At 37.9% G+C, this 18,143-nt stretch overlaps 1 protein-coding gene across 1 annotated transcript in view; it reads left to right on the top strand.

Annotated features, from left to right (window-relative positions):
* gpc4 (glypican 4) overlaps positions 1 to 18,143 on the top strand; it is a 73,457-nt gene that overhangs the window by 29,173 nt on the left and 26,141 nt on the right. The window contains exon 2 of the mRNA XM_042340661.1: positions 4,260 to 4,418. Coding sequence (XP_042196595.1) covers positions 4,260 to 4,418 — 159 coding nt within the window. The remainder of the gene's footprint in view (positions 1 to 4,259; positions 4,419 to 18,143) is intronic.

The raw sequence follows: 18,143 nt of genomic DNA, 5'->3' as shown, positions 1-18,143 counted from the left end.
GTGGAAAGGCCATCAAAACGGAGACTTGAATGTGGAATGGGGCACACTCACCCTACAACACACTGACAGGGTCTGAGCAAAGTGCAAGTTTACATCTTTAATTTCTTAACTTCCACTCAATGTATATGTCTCCTCTTACTTAGTGACTGCCACAATACTCTGCCTAAGTTGGAAAAACCGGTTTGGTGCTTGCTGAATGGCACAATACGTTCTAAACCACCCTTCTACTTAATTTAAAATTTTATTTCTAAAAACAAACCACTTAGGTTTTCTGAACATTTTTTTTGCCCAAAGTTAGAATAAGATCATTCATTTGGATAATTACTCTGAGAGCAGAACTGCTCCGAATGAAGTGGCCAATTCAAACCAGGGAAGTTGGGTGGAGTTTACTGGTGAATTATAACATGGATGGTTGCAGTGATGGTGGGCTTTGAGAATGCCCTTCATGACTGACTAAATTAGGTCAGCTTCATATAGACAGCTGTTCTCTTGTTTGGCATAGTTGGAGCGAGGGGTCCTCTAAGGAATAATGGATTCAGCTTTATTCTGGTATAGAATGTAGTTCTCTACACTTAGTATAGAACAGTAAGGTACTGTGTGTGTGTGTGATTTTCTAAACTTAAAGCACACTCTACTGAAGTAGGTTCTGTGCTTTTAGTCAGTGGGCCTAATGGATGAAAGCACTGGTGGTTCTTTGTCAATTTTGGTCAAGAACGTGGTTAGATGTGTCTCTTGATCAATGGTAGACAATTATTAATGCTAACTGATAATTGCAAAGTGAGTTGATATAGTAGATCAATCTAATAACACTAATCCTTGTGGGTGGATCAAGTGAAACTGCTCTATTTACGTTGATTTTTNGAAATATACTTTCATGAATCCAGGAAGTGGTTGAAAGACCACATATCAAACCCTATCAGTTTGGAGAGCTTGAAAGTAATGGTGAATTAGTCACCTGAAATGTTCCAGGAATAACAACTAACATAGGCAAGTCAGAATGGTTATTGGAGCAGCCGTGCTGAAAAGCATAGGCAGCCATGGATTAGGCTTGAAATTCCAAGATGATGGACAATTTGAGAGTTAACGTCAGCATCCACAAAATAGAACAGGTGCTACATTTCATGGATATGTTATTTAATGATACTTAGCAAAGTCTATTAAATCTTTCTACACTATGTTCTACCTCATTTTTTTTCAGCCTGTTTCACAGGGCAGTTTGATCTACACATACAGAGGTACATTCAGACAGGGTCAAGTTCCTACAAGTAGAGAATGATAAAATACATATTGTTCAGGATTGCAATTCAAAGCTGTACATACTGCATGCATCATTTAAATTGAAAGGATGAGTCAACAGCCGACTTCACTAAGGCAGTGGAGTATGACTGCTGGTTTTAAGGTGGACGAGTTACTTTGTCCATCTGAGGTGCAATTTCATTACAGCTTAACTATTTAAGGAGGGTTGTGTAAAACTGCAGATGTTTTTTGTACGCAGGCAGTCAATGCCTGGAATGTGTTTCCTGTCTGGTGGCTGAAATTGATTACTTTGCTTTCCATTTTTGCTATTTGGAGTGGAGCTTATGAACAAGTGCAGCTTAGAGTGGCTTTCTGTGACTTCATTAGTCATCGACCACTGACCTATGTCAATATGGGAAATTTTCAAAGATGGGATGAAATGAATAGAAATCATTTTTCTTCTTAAAACATTCACTTGTGTACAATTTTTTAGAAACCTCAATGCTATGTAGTTTATTTTATACATGTTTTTTAAAAAAATCATCTCAGACATGATGTTCATTGTGCTGGTATTTCTGTGAGCGTTATCAGAAGAGAATTGTGAATCTAAGATTGGTCACCTTGATTACAGTCAACTGGGAGAGAATAATCCAGTCAAAGCACACCATACGGTTTTAATGTAGACCTCAACTGGTTTTGATTTCTCCCCCTTCCTTCCCCAGCAAAGTTTCAATAGTATTTGTTGAGAGAACCTCTGACTTTTCTTAGGTACCATGCCTTTTGAATGTCTAGTTTCCTGTACTGAATTGAATTGTAGGGATTGGCTGTGAGTTTGAAATGATAATTAACCTTACAACCCTATGTAGTGTGGGTCAGCAAAGGATATATGAGTAGTGCATAAATATATTTTGAGATATTACAGTAAAATAGAAACTTATCGCAATTTAAGACTGCAGGGTATTTACATTATGTGTGAACTTACGTTGGTATATTTTTAAAAATCTGAAACGTTTTTTGTTGCATTTAGAAACAAAAGCAGTTTTATTAAATAATAATAATAATAAGACGTTAGTTGATGCTTAGCTTTGCATGTTTCACCCCCTTTTCTTCAAAACTAATATTCACAAACTCTAAATGTTTTGTAAAGGAACTCAAGTTATGTTTTCCACCTCCTCACACACATACACAAAGTTTTGAACACTGTTTAAAATAGAATGTTAAATGAGAGAGGCACTTATTTCACTTTGATCCTTAATAATGTAAATTGGAGTTTTAGTTAATTAATGTTGGAGAACAGCAAACTTGTATTGTATACTTTGTGTCAACATATCACCTGGAACAAAGAGGTTAAAGTTCTTGATACTGTATTTCAACACAGTTACTGCAGAGTTGGGCCTGGTTTTCTCACTTAAGAATAGTTTGTTTTAAGAACTGGTATTTTTAAATTACAATACTACGTTGGTCCCTTTGTCTAAAATGTTAGTACCATCATTATTCGTGGGGCTTTAACCTTTTTCAAAGGCAGTCAGTAGGAAGGTAGCAGTTGCGGAAATTAAACCAACTCAGTGAAAAGTCAAATTTTATTTTATTGCAAAATTGTAGAAAAATACTTCTATCAAACACTAGCTCAGCTTCATATGGACAGCTGTGGCTTCAGAAGAGGATGTGAGAAATTTTTGCTGAATGCTACATTGGAGCAGAGTTCCTGTGGGTTGGTGTGATGCACATCCGTTCACTGGCAGGTTTGCAAATACTGCAGTGTAGGCAGCATATAGAGAACAAAAAAAAGGTTAAGTGTTTTCCCATGACTTTATTCTTCCCTTTTCCACTCCAGCTGGACTAAGGGCCTTTTTTNGGCAGGAGAATGCTTTGTTCTTTAACTTTTTAGTGTTTTCTACTCTTGTGGAAAACGGAGAGGACCAAATATTCATTATGTAATGGGATAGACCATGGAAAGGAGGAACCTGAGCTCAGTAGTGAGGTTCAGGGAACAAGGAATTACTTTGGGAATTAATTTTGGGATTACTTTTCTACTCAGATGTTCATTACAGCGAAAACAATCTCAAACTGCTGGATGCTGATACCACATTTGTCTTGATCATGTTGCAATCACTTTACCATGGCTTCCCATATAACAAAATATAATTTTTGTTATGGTTGGCTGGATATTTTAACTAGATTTTTCTTCCTTGATGATCACCATGTTCATTTACCCTCTGAGTTATCAGTGGAGCATATTATTTATTATAAGAAGTCCCTCAAATAAATACTCTTGCTAGTTCTCATTTTAAAGTACATCAAGTAAAGTCTGTCAGTAAGTTCATGACACTTAATTGACTGATTCAGTCAGGGTAGGCTTCATGCCAAACATTACCATATCAATGGGCTATTCAGGCAGGTGTGTACTTGATCTCTTTTGTCACTCTAGGAACTATAATATGAATTTAAATTTTGATAGCACCTTCTTATTGGGATGATGTCCAAAGTCATTGGACAGTCCAGAGTCTACACCTGAACCAGGGGAAGTGGAGGAGGAATGATGGCTGAAAACACAGTCAAAGAAGAAAGTTTTGAGATGGACTTTGAAGGGGACAAGGGAAGGGGCAAGTTGAAGGGACTGTGGGATGGAGCCAGATGCACTGAAAACCCAATCGCTGATGGTGGGAGGGGGACCTGAAGCACAGGAAGGGTGGGGCAAGACCATGGAGGGATTTAAGGCGGGTAATTGGCAATCGGATAGTTGGTGTGGTCTAACCCGGATGTGATAAATGCGTGGATTAGGATCTTACCTAGTAATTCTAATGGGAGAAATTCTCCATGAAAAATAATACAAATTTTAAATCTTGTTTCCTTCAATCCTCTTTGATTTTTATTTTTGTTAAGATGTAAGATTTCAGAACAATATTTTTATTGTAATTTTTTNAAACTGTGCTTTGACTGCTTGCTCATAACCGGGGGATGAGGGGTCGATCTGGAAATATTTATTATTTGGCACAACTCTAATATTTCTTCTCTTTATATAGGAGAACACCTAAAAGTATGTCCCCAAGGCTACACCTGCTGCACTTCAGAAATGGAGGAAAAGCTCAGCCATCAAAGTCAGCATGATTTCAGACATGCTGTGATGGAAACTAGTGACAAACTACAATCAACATTTGCATCTAGATATAGAAAGTTTGATGGTAAGTAATGGAAGTTGGGCAGGGGAATGGAACGTTTGTATTTGCATTCAAATATTAGGGGGAACAAACATGGTTGTTTATAAAACTCTTATAACAAAGAGAAGACTGACAGAGTTCCACAGCCTTGAGGTCTTGGAAAAGAGTTGAGTTAAGAACCTTGATTTCAATAGCATGAGAATATCCAGGAGGAAGGTTCAGAGATGCAATGAGAATATTGATTTTAAAATAGAGAGATGAGAAAGTGTGGAAAGGTTGGTGAGGAGGATCACTGAGCAGACAAGCCTTCTCTTGTATTCCATACAGGAATGTGACTGAGGTGCTGGATGAACCTCCTCCAGCTATTTCAACCCCTTGATTTTTGTCAAGAGTTATTAAGGTGAAAAGATGTGTGTTGGCATTAAAGAGGTAACTGATCTTCTTGGAAGCAAGTTGAACGATGTTTACGCCCAAGCAAAATTCAGCTGCTAAATTTATCATCTTCCTCTTGAGTTATTTGTGGCCTCGGGTAACTGTAAGCAATACCTAGAGTCCAGGACATTGCTTGGAGGAATTGTCAAATGTTTCCCTTGCTTTCTCCTTCTCCTCCTCTTCACCTTTCCCATCGACAACTTTTTTTGCCAATAATATACCTTCTCAGCAGGATTTTAATCTTACTAGAGGAAATAAAGTTGCTAACAAGAAAGCCATGAAAAAGACTGGCTAGTCACTTTCTGGGGAAGTACTTGAATGATGGTGGTCCAGCTGTTCATGTCGGATAAAGATCCTTTTTTGTGAAGGAATGCCTTTTTCCCTCTGATAGAAGGCTCCAAAACAAAAGAACACCATCTGAAAATAGTTAAGTCATTAAAAGTGAATTCAGAAAACGTTCTTCACCCACAGAGGACTGTGAGAATATGGAAGTTGTCCTAGAAGGCAGTAGATGCAAAGTTGATTGGAATTTTTAAAAGGGAGATTGATTAATTGAGCAGTAAGGATTTGATAGATACTTCATAGTTAAGCATATAGAGAAAAGGCAGGGAAATGAGGTTGCCATGGCCTAATAAAATGGTGGAACAATGGGCAAAAATAGCTCACTGTACCTTTTGTAGTACCATCATGCGTTGTGCATTAACATTTTATTCATTATTCTGCTTTCCTTTCCCTTTTCTTGTTTCATTCTGGGGAGAGAAGTGAATTTTCTGTCTTTATATTCTCACACCGGAAAGGTTCACGGATTCCAGCACCTCATTAAGAATTAAATGTCTTATTCCCCAAGGTGCAAGAGTTTTTTTTTAATTGTGATGAATCTGTTAGCAACGATAACTATTGTTTTGTTAGCAGTGTGTGGGATTATGTGACTTAGAGTTTGGTTTACATTACTGATCTAAAAGTTGGAACACTTCAATGTCCTTGCCAGAGGCTGCAGGAAGAATCTTTTTGGATTTCAGCAAGTAGTAGTTGTAGCTTTTCTCTGTGGTCCAGTCTGGTGCTAGCCCACCTCTGCCATCCGAAGTTCCATGTGTAGCCTTAGCTGGATTGTAAGAGCACCTATTCGCAATGAGATCAGAGCATTGAAGCACAGTGCTTCTATTCAGGCAGTTTAGGAGTCTTGATGAACCTGGAGAAAATCCAGATGGATTGATTCCAGAACACAAACTTCATAGGAGGCGTCTGGTTTAGACTGTCCAATGGACCGTATGCCAGAGGAACATTTTCTGGATAATCGGAACCAGCTGCAGCCCTTCCCTGTTGGAATGGGTCACACCAACAAATGACTGACGCAGGGAATTTAACTAAAGGGCTCAAATCAAAGATAACTTGATGAGGGATACTTTCTAGTTGAAACTCTTATTACAGCTGTCTTCAAATAATCATAACAAATAAATAAACCTCAAACTTGATATCGCACCATATTGCAATGAATCATCTCAACGTGCTTGACAGTAGTTATTGTCACGTATAATGACTATATTTGAAGGTGAGCATGGCAGCCAATTTGTGTATAGCAATTTCTCACAAACATCCAGGAGGTAAATGAAGCAATTTTAAGCAGGGGATTGATGACCAGGACACCAGGAGAAACTCCCTTCTCTTTTCAAACAGTGCTGTTGGATCTTCAAGTCTTCGAGTAAACCACTTTATTACAACAACTTGCATTTATATAGCGCTCTTTGCAGGGCAGCCTCTCGGAGCGCTGTTAAATTAACTTGCATGAACAGTATGACTTTTTTATTAATAAATATATTGGCAAAATAAAAGGAATTTGTGACCTAATTACTTTTGTCACTTCCAAGGGAGTGTTGAAGAAATTCTCTCTATTGGGGTTTCCCAATTATAAATAGATGTCTACTCTCTTGATTTCATCTCTTCTAGATGAGATGCTCCTGGCAGCTGTAATGTTTGTAACCAGGATAAACTAACGCTGCAGATGGATCGATGCTCTCTATCTCCTCTGTGGCCCATATATCGTTCGGTTCAACACCATGAATAATATTTCTCCTGTCCATCTATTTTTGATCATTACTTTCTTTAATTGATTAAGTTTACTTTTGCCCATCATATTCTTTAGCTTGCTCTGATCCTTTCCTAAGATTGCTCTAATCTCGTCTTTATTAAAACCACACCCTCTGTTAACCTTTCCCCAGTTATGTTGGCTGAACTCTTCCAGTTGATACCCCAGACACTTTCACAACCTCCCTTTGTTTCCTTTTTTTCTGTTTGTAAGGGCTGTGAGATTCTTCTATTTTGTTATTCTGCTTTCTTCCCTGGAGGAATTTTCTGGCTAGCTTGGCTAAACCAAACCCGATGGCTGTCTGATTCACTCTCTTGGAGATGTGAAAGTGATTGTTCAGCATTGTGTATACTTCCTCACCACCACATGCACGCACACGCACCATGGTTGAGTTTCTGAATTTGGTATGTGTGCATGTGCAACCATGAATCTTTTGCCCAAACACTGAATGACAAAATGTGTTGGAGATGTATTGTGGTATGGAATCAGTAATTAACAACTTAAATGTTGTTAGATATCTACAGAAAGCTTCCAGGCCAGTTGTAGGATGTGTGTATTCAACCCAGAACATCCTCCAGAAAGGAGAATCTGTGTCTTAACAGCAATTAATGGGGAGTAAAAAAAACACAATGTGGCAACCTGGATTTGTCTAACTTGTGGATGCTTATTTTAAAATTGTGCTCAGGTTCACTCTTTGTACAAGGTGCTGTGGGGTGATACATACTCAAGTAAAACTCAACTTTGAAAGTGCAGAAGTTTATTTAAATGAAAATAAGTACAATAAAGCACCGAGGAGCAGAAGTTTTTCTTTTTCGTAGACAAAAAAAGGTTTGTCTGTCTTACTGCTATTTGTTTTAGGTACAACCCTAGAAATGTAGGTATTCAGTTTCTTTTGGCTTTATTCCCTTTATCTGTCAGGATCAAACTCCTTGTATCCATTTCAGCTTGTACAACAGCTGCAGGGTGGAGTATCTTTCCCACATGTGCCTCAACTGCAGTGAACAAAGACAGAGTCAGTTCGATGTGATGAAAGCCACTGACATTTGGGGTTTTTTTCTCGCAAAGAAATATTTTCTGATGGTAGTTTCCAGTGTGTTATTTTTTCCCCAAAATATGTTTTTAGGCTGACCTACTTCTGTGTGCACGATATTTCCTGTATGTTACCACATGCAGAGTTGGATGAGCATAATTCAGGCTAGGTGACTATATTTAATCTTTCTTGGCAAACATTTTTTTCAAATTAAAATTTTCAATAAAACATAACAATCACCAGTGTTTGACAACTTAACCACTCTGTATCGAATAGAAGTAAGATGACCCTTCACGGCGAAAACAGCACATGAAGAAAAAGTAAAGAATCCATCTATTAATGACGTTTTCATCATTGAAGTCAATGTATTTGTACAAGCGTTTCCATGTGATTTGCGGTCCTTTTGGCAGTTGGAATGAATTGGCTAAAATGCAAGAGAATATATCAAACCCAACCCTAATCAGTCTCAGTACTGTGATTTCCATTTCTGAATAAAGTCCTGGAAGGATGATGCATGTTAATAGTTTGGCTCATTTGGTTAGATATGTGACCAGGGTGGTGCAACCAGGAGTCCTGAACACTAATCACTGCACATTTTTGGCTTGTGTTGCATTTCATTAGTGTCACACTGATGGAAAAACCACCGATTTTTCAAGTGACGTTGATTTGAGCCTCTTGGTTTTCAGAAAAGCCAAACTGATGTATCTTCTGTGCTGTGAGATATGTGAATAATAATCCTTGAATTTGATATATCGCTCTATCGCGTCTATGAGACGTCTCAAAGCATTTAGCAGAATATACTATAAAGTGAATTGACTGTGGGGTGAAACTCGGCAGCCAATTACGCACAGCAGTATCCCACAAACAGTTGTGGTTAGAGTGACCATATTTTTTTTGAATGGATTATACCCCCCAGTTAGTGATCTGCCAATCGATTAACAATCATGTTCCTACTTACTGCTAGGTAAACAGACATGTGGAGTAAGGAAACTTGCCTAATGTTTCCTAATATTTTGTCCTGCCTAGGAATCATCCCCAGGTCTTCTCGCTTGGAAGGCGAGTGCTCTAACGAATATGCTACAGGACTCTAGTGAAGTTTCACTGTAATCTTAGACATAGGTTTTTTTATAAAAATGAATATTGTTTGTTCTGGTTGCTTGAAACTTTTGCAGTGATGAATGTACATCAGCTTTAGTGGCAAAACAAAATGTTAAGTGTCATTCACATGACCAGAAAGATGTTGAAAGAAATATTTTTTTTGCAGTGCGATCTCAAAAAATCTGTATGAAGTGAAATAGTAGACATTGATATTTGCTTTTCTTTTACACATGAGTTATAAATGAGTTGACTTTTTGTTTATCTGAAATGTCTGTTGAATTACCAGCTATATTACTGGAAGCCTTCCTTCTCCTCCTGAGCCAAGATTCCTTTTTAAATTCCAATGCGCCAAAAGCATCACCCTGCCAGGCTTTCAAATGTTGTTACCACACACCAAATCAAAAAAAGGTGGCTGTAACATGCCTAGCCTTCAATGATGTCTGCCTAATTCCCAGTGAAGATACGTATTGTATAATACAAGGCAAATTCTATATGTTGTCTTTTGAGAGATGAGAACAATTTTTGAACAATTTACTCAGGATTTTTATGGACAAATAAACCATCGCAGGCAACCACTGGTAAGCGCCACAGTGGGTATCAGTCACCCTTTAGTGAGTGATGTTGAAGCTTAGACTGTGAAATCTGAAAGACAATTGGGGACACTGCAGCTGAGAGGTATCCTGCTCCGTGTTTACACTTTCCAGTAAGAGTTGTTGGATAGCATTCAGGAGTGAGAAGTCTGCCTGATTTTCCTTCTGAGTCTGGGGTGTTGAGGCCAATTTATGTAATGAACTGCCATCTCCTCTGAAGGTAAGAGTTCCAATTTATATTAACAATGGTATGTGCATATAGAGGAGGGGTGAAAAAAACGAATGGCAACTGGAACATCACAATCTGGATGAAAGGCCAATCATGTAACGGCTGTCGAGGCACATCCTACATGTAGAGAACAAATTGAACACTCTCTACATCTTCTTGAGTACGCTTGTCATTACTAGCCTTTGTGTTGTGGAAACACTGCAGTCCAACTTCTTTGAGGGCATCTCTGAAGTGCTTTCATTCAAGGTGTGGTTTGTTCTGTTTCAAGATTGTTGAAACTCCACATTTCAGAAAATTGTGGTACACAGCTGAGCCTGTGATCCATGTAAGTAAAGGTCAAGTTTTATTAGCGTTCCCAACTATCTGAATGGAGTTTTGTGCTCTAGTTACACAAAGGAACGGACTCCATTTAGATTGTATTGATCAAAATGAAATCTGATCTGGCCCCATTTATATTGGAACTTATCATATCAGACTCTTTAATTTTTCTTACAATTAACACTGATTTCTGAAAACAGATTAATTTAGAGGTTTAATGCATAAAATGGCTACGTTGCAGCAGTCAGTCAAGAATGAGGTATTGAGCTGATATTCTGATCAACAAACAAGTTTGGATTTGTACAAGGTTTGTTTGAGTTTCACTACCCTACTGCTTGAGTATGTACTTTAGTTATGGATTGTAAATTGATAGGCTTTATTAGATTGACAGGTTTATATAGAAACCAAGGAAGAAGACCAGGAAATGCCATGTAGAGAAACTGTACACGTATATCCTCTTATCAGATAAACTATGTAATCTGCACTAGTTTACAGTTGCTATTGAATTTTAGGAGATGTTGGTTGAGTTTTATCCACCAATAGTTTCTCAGCAGTCAACTATCATACTTGTTAATCTTTTGGTTCGAACGTCTTCCTGTGCAAGAGGGTACTGACACTGGATGACAGCAATGGCAAGCTGTTAACTGGAGACAAGGATAAGAGAAACCAAACAGTCATTCAAATTCTCCTATGAAGCACTACAGTGCATATTCTATTAGAATCCCTAGGCCCCTTTTAACATAGTATGTTACAGAGTGAGTGCTGAATGCATTTTTGTGTGTGTTGCCAATATCTTATCTCTGGAGTGTTTGGTGTTGGCCGTTTTCTTTTCTCACAGGAAAGAAGGAAAAAATTTGTGGATGAATCATCTCGAGGAATTAGTTGAGGCAAGCTTGAGGAAGCCACAACTAAATGGGGAGGGGGAGGGAGAAGAGAGAACAGGAAATGGAATAAAATAACAAAGATCAAGTTTTACCTTTTTTTAAAGGTACTTTTTTTAAAACGTAGAAGCATCTTAATTTATAAAGCTTTCCAACATGATCTGAATTCTTAGATGAGGGAATCTATCCTTTAACACAATTTTCCATATAACTGTGTACTCTTTATAAAGAATTCCCTGATGCGCAATTGCAGATTTCTCTATCTGTAGCAATTTCAGCATAATCGGTCATCCTCTTTTGTGAATATCCTAGAGCACACTGATAACTCCCTCAAGCACAAAATCTGACCAGGAACTGAATAGACTTCCACATAACATGAGCACACTGTTTTAAAAATGACTGATGCCAGGGACTGATTTGAAGGCCATAATCTAATCTTGGTATAAATGATGGTTTTAAGTGGCTGAAATTTAATTTTTCTGGCTTGTCAACAGAAACTCATGATCAGATTATAGGGCCACTCCTAGATATTGCTGAGGTTTTGTTTTTGTGTGTTGTAGCAAGTAATTCACCGTTGCACCAATAAAGTTTTCAAAAGGAGATCTGACTTTTAAAAAAAATTAGATTAAGATAAAAAAAATTAATTGCCCATTATCCAATTAAATTGGGAAATCCAGAAGTTAAGATTCGATGACTTTTAAGCTTCTTGACTAACCTTGGGTTGAAAGGCTAGAGAGTCCCTATTTTTTACTTCCATTGCAAGGCTGAGATGATGGTAAGAACTGTGACTCAGCTGTGAACGGACAATGGGGCGATAACCAGTTTGCTTTGCGCTGAATCAATGTTAGATTAAAATTCTTAAAGGAAGAATATTGGCATTGATATTTTCACTATTCATGTACAAGTTTCTTCACTTCTCAAAAATTTTTTGAGTGGTGGGTGTATGATCACATTTATAGAAATGGGCATCTGAACCTATGCTTATGTGTGATGTGCTAACATGAAAAAAAACTAATCAACGTTGTCTCTCACAGTTGAAATTTTACAGTTGTGTAAATTTAGATGTCTGAAAATGAAGTATTCATCCAAGTAACTTTTTTGAACAGTTAATAATAAGAAAAAAAATCCCGGGAGCTTTCCGCTAATCTGAACACCAAATGAACATAATTTGGGAATTGTCTACTGAATGAGAAAACCATGACAATTTGGAAATATCTGATATCGTCTTCATAAATAAACATCACAAGATAATAAACAGGCATCGTGTCTTGTGACTGAATAGCAGATGATACATTTTGGGAGTAATGTACAGCCGTATCATTCACTTACAGTCTCATTTTTAGGTATTTGACCTCATTTAAGAATGTTGTCAAAGCAGGGAAAATAACGGATAGTGTATAGGGAGGGACTCCAATCTTTACTGCTTATTAAAGGCGTTACATGGCATAAATAAAATGACTTCACTTATTATTTCAGACTCTTGCTTCACAAATCTGTCCAATGCAATTTTTTAAACCATAATTTGCAAATTGGGACTCCATATAGCATTGGAATGCCATCATTGTTTTTATCACATTATCACAACAATTTTTAATGTTTTTTCAAAAATGTTTTAGTCATTAGTTTAATGGAAAAGTTTTTGACTTTGGATTTATGATATATAAGCTCTTCCTCCTTTTTGGAAACCAAATTCTTCAAAGCTCTTGCCTATATTTGAAATGGGGATTAGTTTATGATCTGAATTGAAATATGGCGCAAATTGTTTTTAACAAATCGAATGAAATTTCGCTGCTCGATGTGTAAATATTATATTGTTTCGGAAACCCTGGCCTTTTTAGGTATTAATTTTTCAAAGTCATAATAATCCTTGTATTTAGTATAGTGCCTTTGATTAATCAAAATGCCTCAAACTGTTGAGTTTTCTGTGAGTGAAGTGACCAAACGAATGCAGTAGCCAATTTGCACATGGCAGTGTCCCACAAATAGCCTTTGAGTAAATGGCCTTTTTAATCGGGAGGATTGTTGGTCAGGACAGCGGGAGGACAACTCACTTTTTGGAATAGTGCCATGAGATCGTTAACATCCACTTGAAGAGGCAGACAAGAATTAAGTTTGATGCCTCATCAGAAGGATGCAGTGGAGGAACCCTGGCATTGCAGTGGATTGTCAACCTACACTACAAGCTGAAAGTCCCAATGTGAAACTTGAACCCATAACCTTCTGACTTACAGATACAACCAACTGAGCCAGGCTGACCTTATTCTGACTCCAGACCGACAGCTTAGCCTTTGTATAAAACTCAAGTTCTGGTTCAGGTCCAGAATCACAGTCAGTAAATTTCCTCACATGCCTGCTGCACTTGATGTAAAAAGAAATGCTTCGCTTATGTACAAGAATGAAACTCATTGTCAGTATAAACTCTTCTCAATGTAATGCAGTTTTGTCAACCCAACCCAGTACTGTGGCTTGATTGGGAGCGGGTGGAGGGAGCTGTGCTTGACGTCTTGCTTGCTTATTATTATAATAATAATAATGATAATAATCCTTGCCTTATCATGTCTTTGAGACGTCTCAAAGCACTTCTCAGAAGATACTGTAAAAGTCAATTCACTGTATATTCTGGAGGCGAAACGCGGCAGCCAATTATGCACAGCAGTGTTCCACAAACTTGTGGATTGAGTGACCAATTTATTGTTGTTATTTTTTTGAAGGAATTATTATCCCCGGAAAAGCGATCCACCATCGACTAACAACCAGGTTCCACTAGGTAGACAGAGGCGTGTGGAAACTTATCCAACATTTTGCTGTGCTGGGAATCAAACTGAGGTTTTTTGCTGTGCTGGGAATCCCTGAGGTTTGCAAGGCGAAAGCTCTAAACCACTGAGCTACACGACTCCGCATCTATTTTAACTTGGGGAGAAGTGTAGACTATTGCACAGGAAATGTCTAGTCTTTGTGTGCTGATTTTGGGGAAGGACTGGCCACTAAGATACGCGATGCTCTGATGAAGAATGTCGAGCTGCTTGGCCCTACTTTACTGCTGGGGAAATGCCATAAAGATGTAGGAGGTGAATTTGCTCAAATGCTGAATATGACACTGAGTGGAATTGTGGCTGCAGTTACAAAGAAATTCTTCACTGCTGACCCACTACAAAAACATCCTCCCTGAGCTGATGGGGGGAGATTGGCAGTAGATCTTAAGGAGTTGTCTTTAGTTTTTTCAGCTAACAGTAATAATGCATTGATATTGGCAATCGACCCTTGTGTGTTTTGTGACTGCTGGTGCCCTGCGGCAACATTACATTCACTCCAGCACTTGGCTCTATTCCCCGGTGATGCTGTTTTTGTGGCTGCTGGCTACTCTTCCTAATCATGTGGGCTGGTGTGGATGTGTTATTCCTTCCTCAACTTCCCGACCCCTGGATTTTTCGAACCATTGGTGTTCGAGAAAGCAAGTCTTTCAAAGCATCTTTGTCCCGGCTGTGATTGCGTTTGTCCTGATTAGTAAATTTCTTTTTTTTCCCCCCTAACTCCAGTGGACATCATTGAGCCACACCTAACTGTACATTTTGAAGTTCAAGATGATTATTTTAGAGATGTGGGCAGGGGTTTTACTGGGGAAGGGAGTGTGATTTGAAAAAAAATACTATTGGGTTAAACTCCATCCGTAAGGATTCCCCGCGAGTCTAGTTTTGTGCCAGTTAGCAAGGTTATTTATTATTTGTTTTATCATTGCATATGCATGAGGGAGGGTGAGAGATGGAGCACTCTATTTCACCAAGAATTGAAGTGTACCTACCTAGTGTTTTACCATTGACATGTAATTATTGACCCATGTAATTAAAATAGGTTTGCAGTGATTGCTATTGAAATGCACATTTTGAATATTTTGCTCAGTCAGTGCAAAGGAATCGCTACATCAAGTTTTAAACTTTGGAAGCCTATTTAAGGTGGTGCTTTCTGTATTTTAAGATGGACTTTGAACATTGGAGTATATATTGCTTTGTGAACTCTGGGTCAGGAAGTGTAATTGCACTTCTGGATTGAATCACCAATCCATCCTGAGATCTTGGGTGGAAGGGGGAAACAAGGCAGAGACTTTAGATTGCTCCATGTATATACGTCTTGTTCAGCTAACTACAGAGCATCATAAATGTTAGGAATAGAAAGAATCCCTAATTATTTGTTTCTAGTTTCATTGCGGGGAAGTGAGAATGGTTTAGACTCAACTATAGGAGTCCTGTATTCAGTGGTTAGAGCACTCGCCTCACAAGAGGAAGACCTGGGTTCAATTCTTGACAGGTGAAATCTTGGGCAAGTTTCCTTACTCCGCATGCCTGATGATAATCCCTCAAGAAAAAATATCATCAAACTGGTCACTTCAATCCACAACTGTTGTGGGACACTGCTATGTGCAATTGACTGCCGTGTTTCACCCACAAATATACAGTCAATTCACTTCACAGTATATTCTGTGAAGCGCTTTGAGATGTCTAGAAGATGTGGAAAGCACTATATCAAATGCAAGGATGATTATATGTGTGTAGGGGGAAACAAAAGTGGGCAATAGTAGTTTGCTTGGATACTAAAGTGTTAACTCCTTCATAAAAAGTCTGGAGTCCAGTTGCTTGCAACTCATATAAACACAACTCCACAGCTTTGTAGTACCTTGGAAAAGTTCCTGTTTACTTTTGACAAGAACTATGTTGACATGTTAATTTAATTGGCTCAGACTGTTTGTGCCTTAGCTGTAAAACAAGTTTCTACTGTGCTGTAAAATAGAAAGCATGTGTGCACTTCAGGAGGGAAGGGGGATATTTCTGAAAACTCTTAATTTACTTAACCAGATCTGTGAATTAATTCCATGAAGTTTAGTGCTATCTACCCTAAATGGCAAGCATTTAAGAATCCTTTGTCTCCAGTTGTTTGAAGACCTCTTGTGAGCTCTGCTGTAACTGCAACTTCACTGTTGGCAGGAGTGTGTGTGTTGGGGGTGGGGGGGTGGGGTGGTGGAGGAGAGAGTCCACAATGCTATTGATCCTAATTTTAGTTTCCCTGATTGGAATTCCGTAATTCTATTCAGGTCTGAACTGTGCGATAGAGGAGCATTTTTTGGAGATTAAGTGTACCGAGTGTTCTTTACCCTGCTAGTTAGTTTGTAAATTCCTCATTTTATTAGCTAATTTGTGAAATAGCCTTAGGAGCTTGGTCTAATATTAACAAGAAGTTTTATGTTGTTTTAGTAACACATGATGTAATGTTCCCAACTTTAAACTGTTTGAAGCTTCTCCTCTTGAAAAACAAATCTGTTCAAAATTATCCAAGCCAATTCCAGCCATTCTATACAATAAGCTGTGTCTGTAGGGAGGATTGCTTCAGGATATAGGTTTACATTCTTACCATGACTACTTCAGATAACTGAAGTAGTATTTCAGTTGAAGTAGGCATTTGTGCTCCAGGTTTGGTTTTACTTTCTGTTGCAATTTGTGGCAAGCTATCTTGCAAACTTGTGAGGTATCGTAATTATGCATACAAATTGTAAGTTTATCTTCTGAATAGATGTGTATGCAGGATTCTCAATTGGCTCACATACTATGTAATTATCTTGCTTGTTTAGATTGTTGGAGGCATTACTATTTAACTCAGACTGGTACCTTAATCTCTACTCCAATCCCTATTGATATGTAACGTGATTTATTGAAATGCAGCATTACCAAAAAATATACTTGTGCATTTATAACTGTGACCCAAGGCTTAAACCTGGAGAAGGCTTCAGTGCATTTTTGTTGGTGAATGCTAGCAAGGTCCAGTTTTTACTTTGTATGATGAGGTAAAAGACAGATTGTTCATAAGTATAAACAGGTTGCTTTTGTTGCACTCTAAGTGCACCTTACAGTAAATAATTGTTCAGATTGGGCTATGCCAACCCCTGTAGTCCAAATGATGCTATTTTACTACTAATAGTGGAAATTGTGCTTCTTCACTTGTGCTTTTGGAGATTGGAACAGTTCCATCTTTTTGATCCCTTTCTCACTTTCTATTGCTAAGAAAAGCATTATTCATATCCCCAAAGTGCTCAAGCAAAAATATAAAAGATTGCTCCTCTGTCAGCAAGTGTTACAAACATCTCGTTATCCAGGAGATTTGGAATTATTTGTCTTCCTAAAACGGAAAGCTTACAACATGGGAGAGAAAATGCTGTGAAGTGTGAAGCTATGATTAAAAGGTGCCATTGCTCAACTTTACTTCTGTGGTACATTTTTATTCTACTTGCGGATATATTCTTTCAGCCTGGACTAGATGTGGTGTAACATTACACTCATTAATTTTGTCATTAATTTTTCATTTCTTGTTGGCATTACTGTAATCTTAGTATGTTGCAGTCTATGCATTCCATTATGGTCTGAAAGGCTTTTAAACTACATGTGAACTTGTGGGAATGAACTTTTATCAAAGTCCTTTATGCATTGGTTCACACTACTCATAATTGTTCTTCATTTCTGGGAGGGAATAAAATTGACATTGTGGTGATAAATCATTCCCAGGATATTCCCTGTTGGGTTAAAGCTAAAATGACTTGGGTTAAGAAAGGATTGAGTTGAGAAGGTTTATGGTCCCCTGTCTAAACTCAAAATGAACCTCCAGCTACAGTTCCCATGGCTGGCATTTCCTGTTGAGGTCTCAGTTGTAATGGTTAGAATTCTGGTCTTGTCTGCTTACAAACTTATTGAAACGTCTGTTATAGTGAACCGCTTTGAAGTTTCTTCTCAAGTGAAACCTTATTAAAGAAAGTTGATTGGCTAAAAGGGTTTAATTTATTGTGTGTATATATCTGTTAAACATACAACCTCTGAATGTTTGTGCAGAATTTGCTGTATTTATTTGAAGTTTTCTTTTAGACTCGATGGAATTTCAGATTTTCTTTCCCTTTTCCAACCCTTAAAATGAGGCGACTTGTGGAAAAAATACCTTATTGTTTTCGAGAGGTTTGGGTTTAGCTCAATTGGCAGAGCACAAGTATAGAAGGTATTTCTAATAATCAATTTAATTAAATCCTTATATAACCAATCAGTAACTACTATATTGTA

Source organism: Callorhinchus milii, unplaced genomic scaffold, assembly GCF_018977255.1.
Source record: "Callorhinchus milii isolate IMCB2004 unplaced genomic scaffold, IMCB_Cmil_1.0 Scaffold15, whole genome shotgun sequence".
Classification (NCBI taxonomy): Eukaryota; Metazoa; Chordata; class Chondrichthyes; order Chimaeriformes; family Callorhinchidae; genus Callorhinchus; species Callorhinchus milii.
Note: the sequence above shows the minus strand (reverse complement) of the source record. Positions and strands in the feature narration are given on the sequence as shown.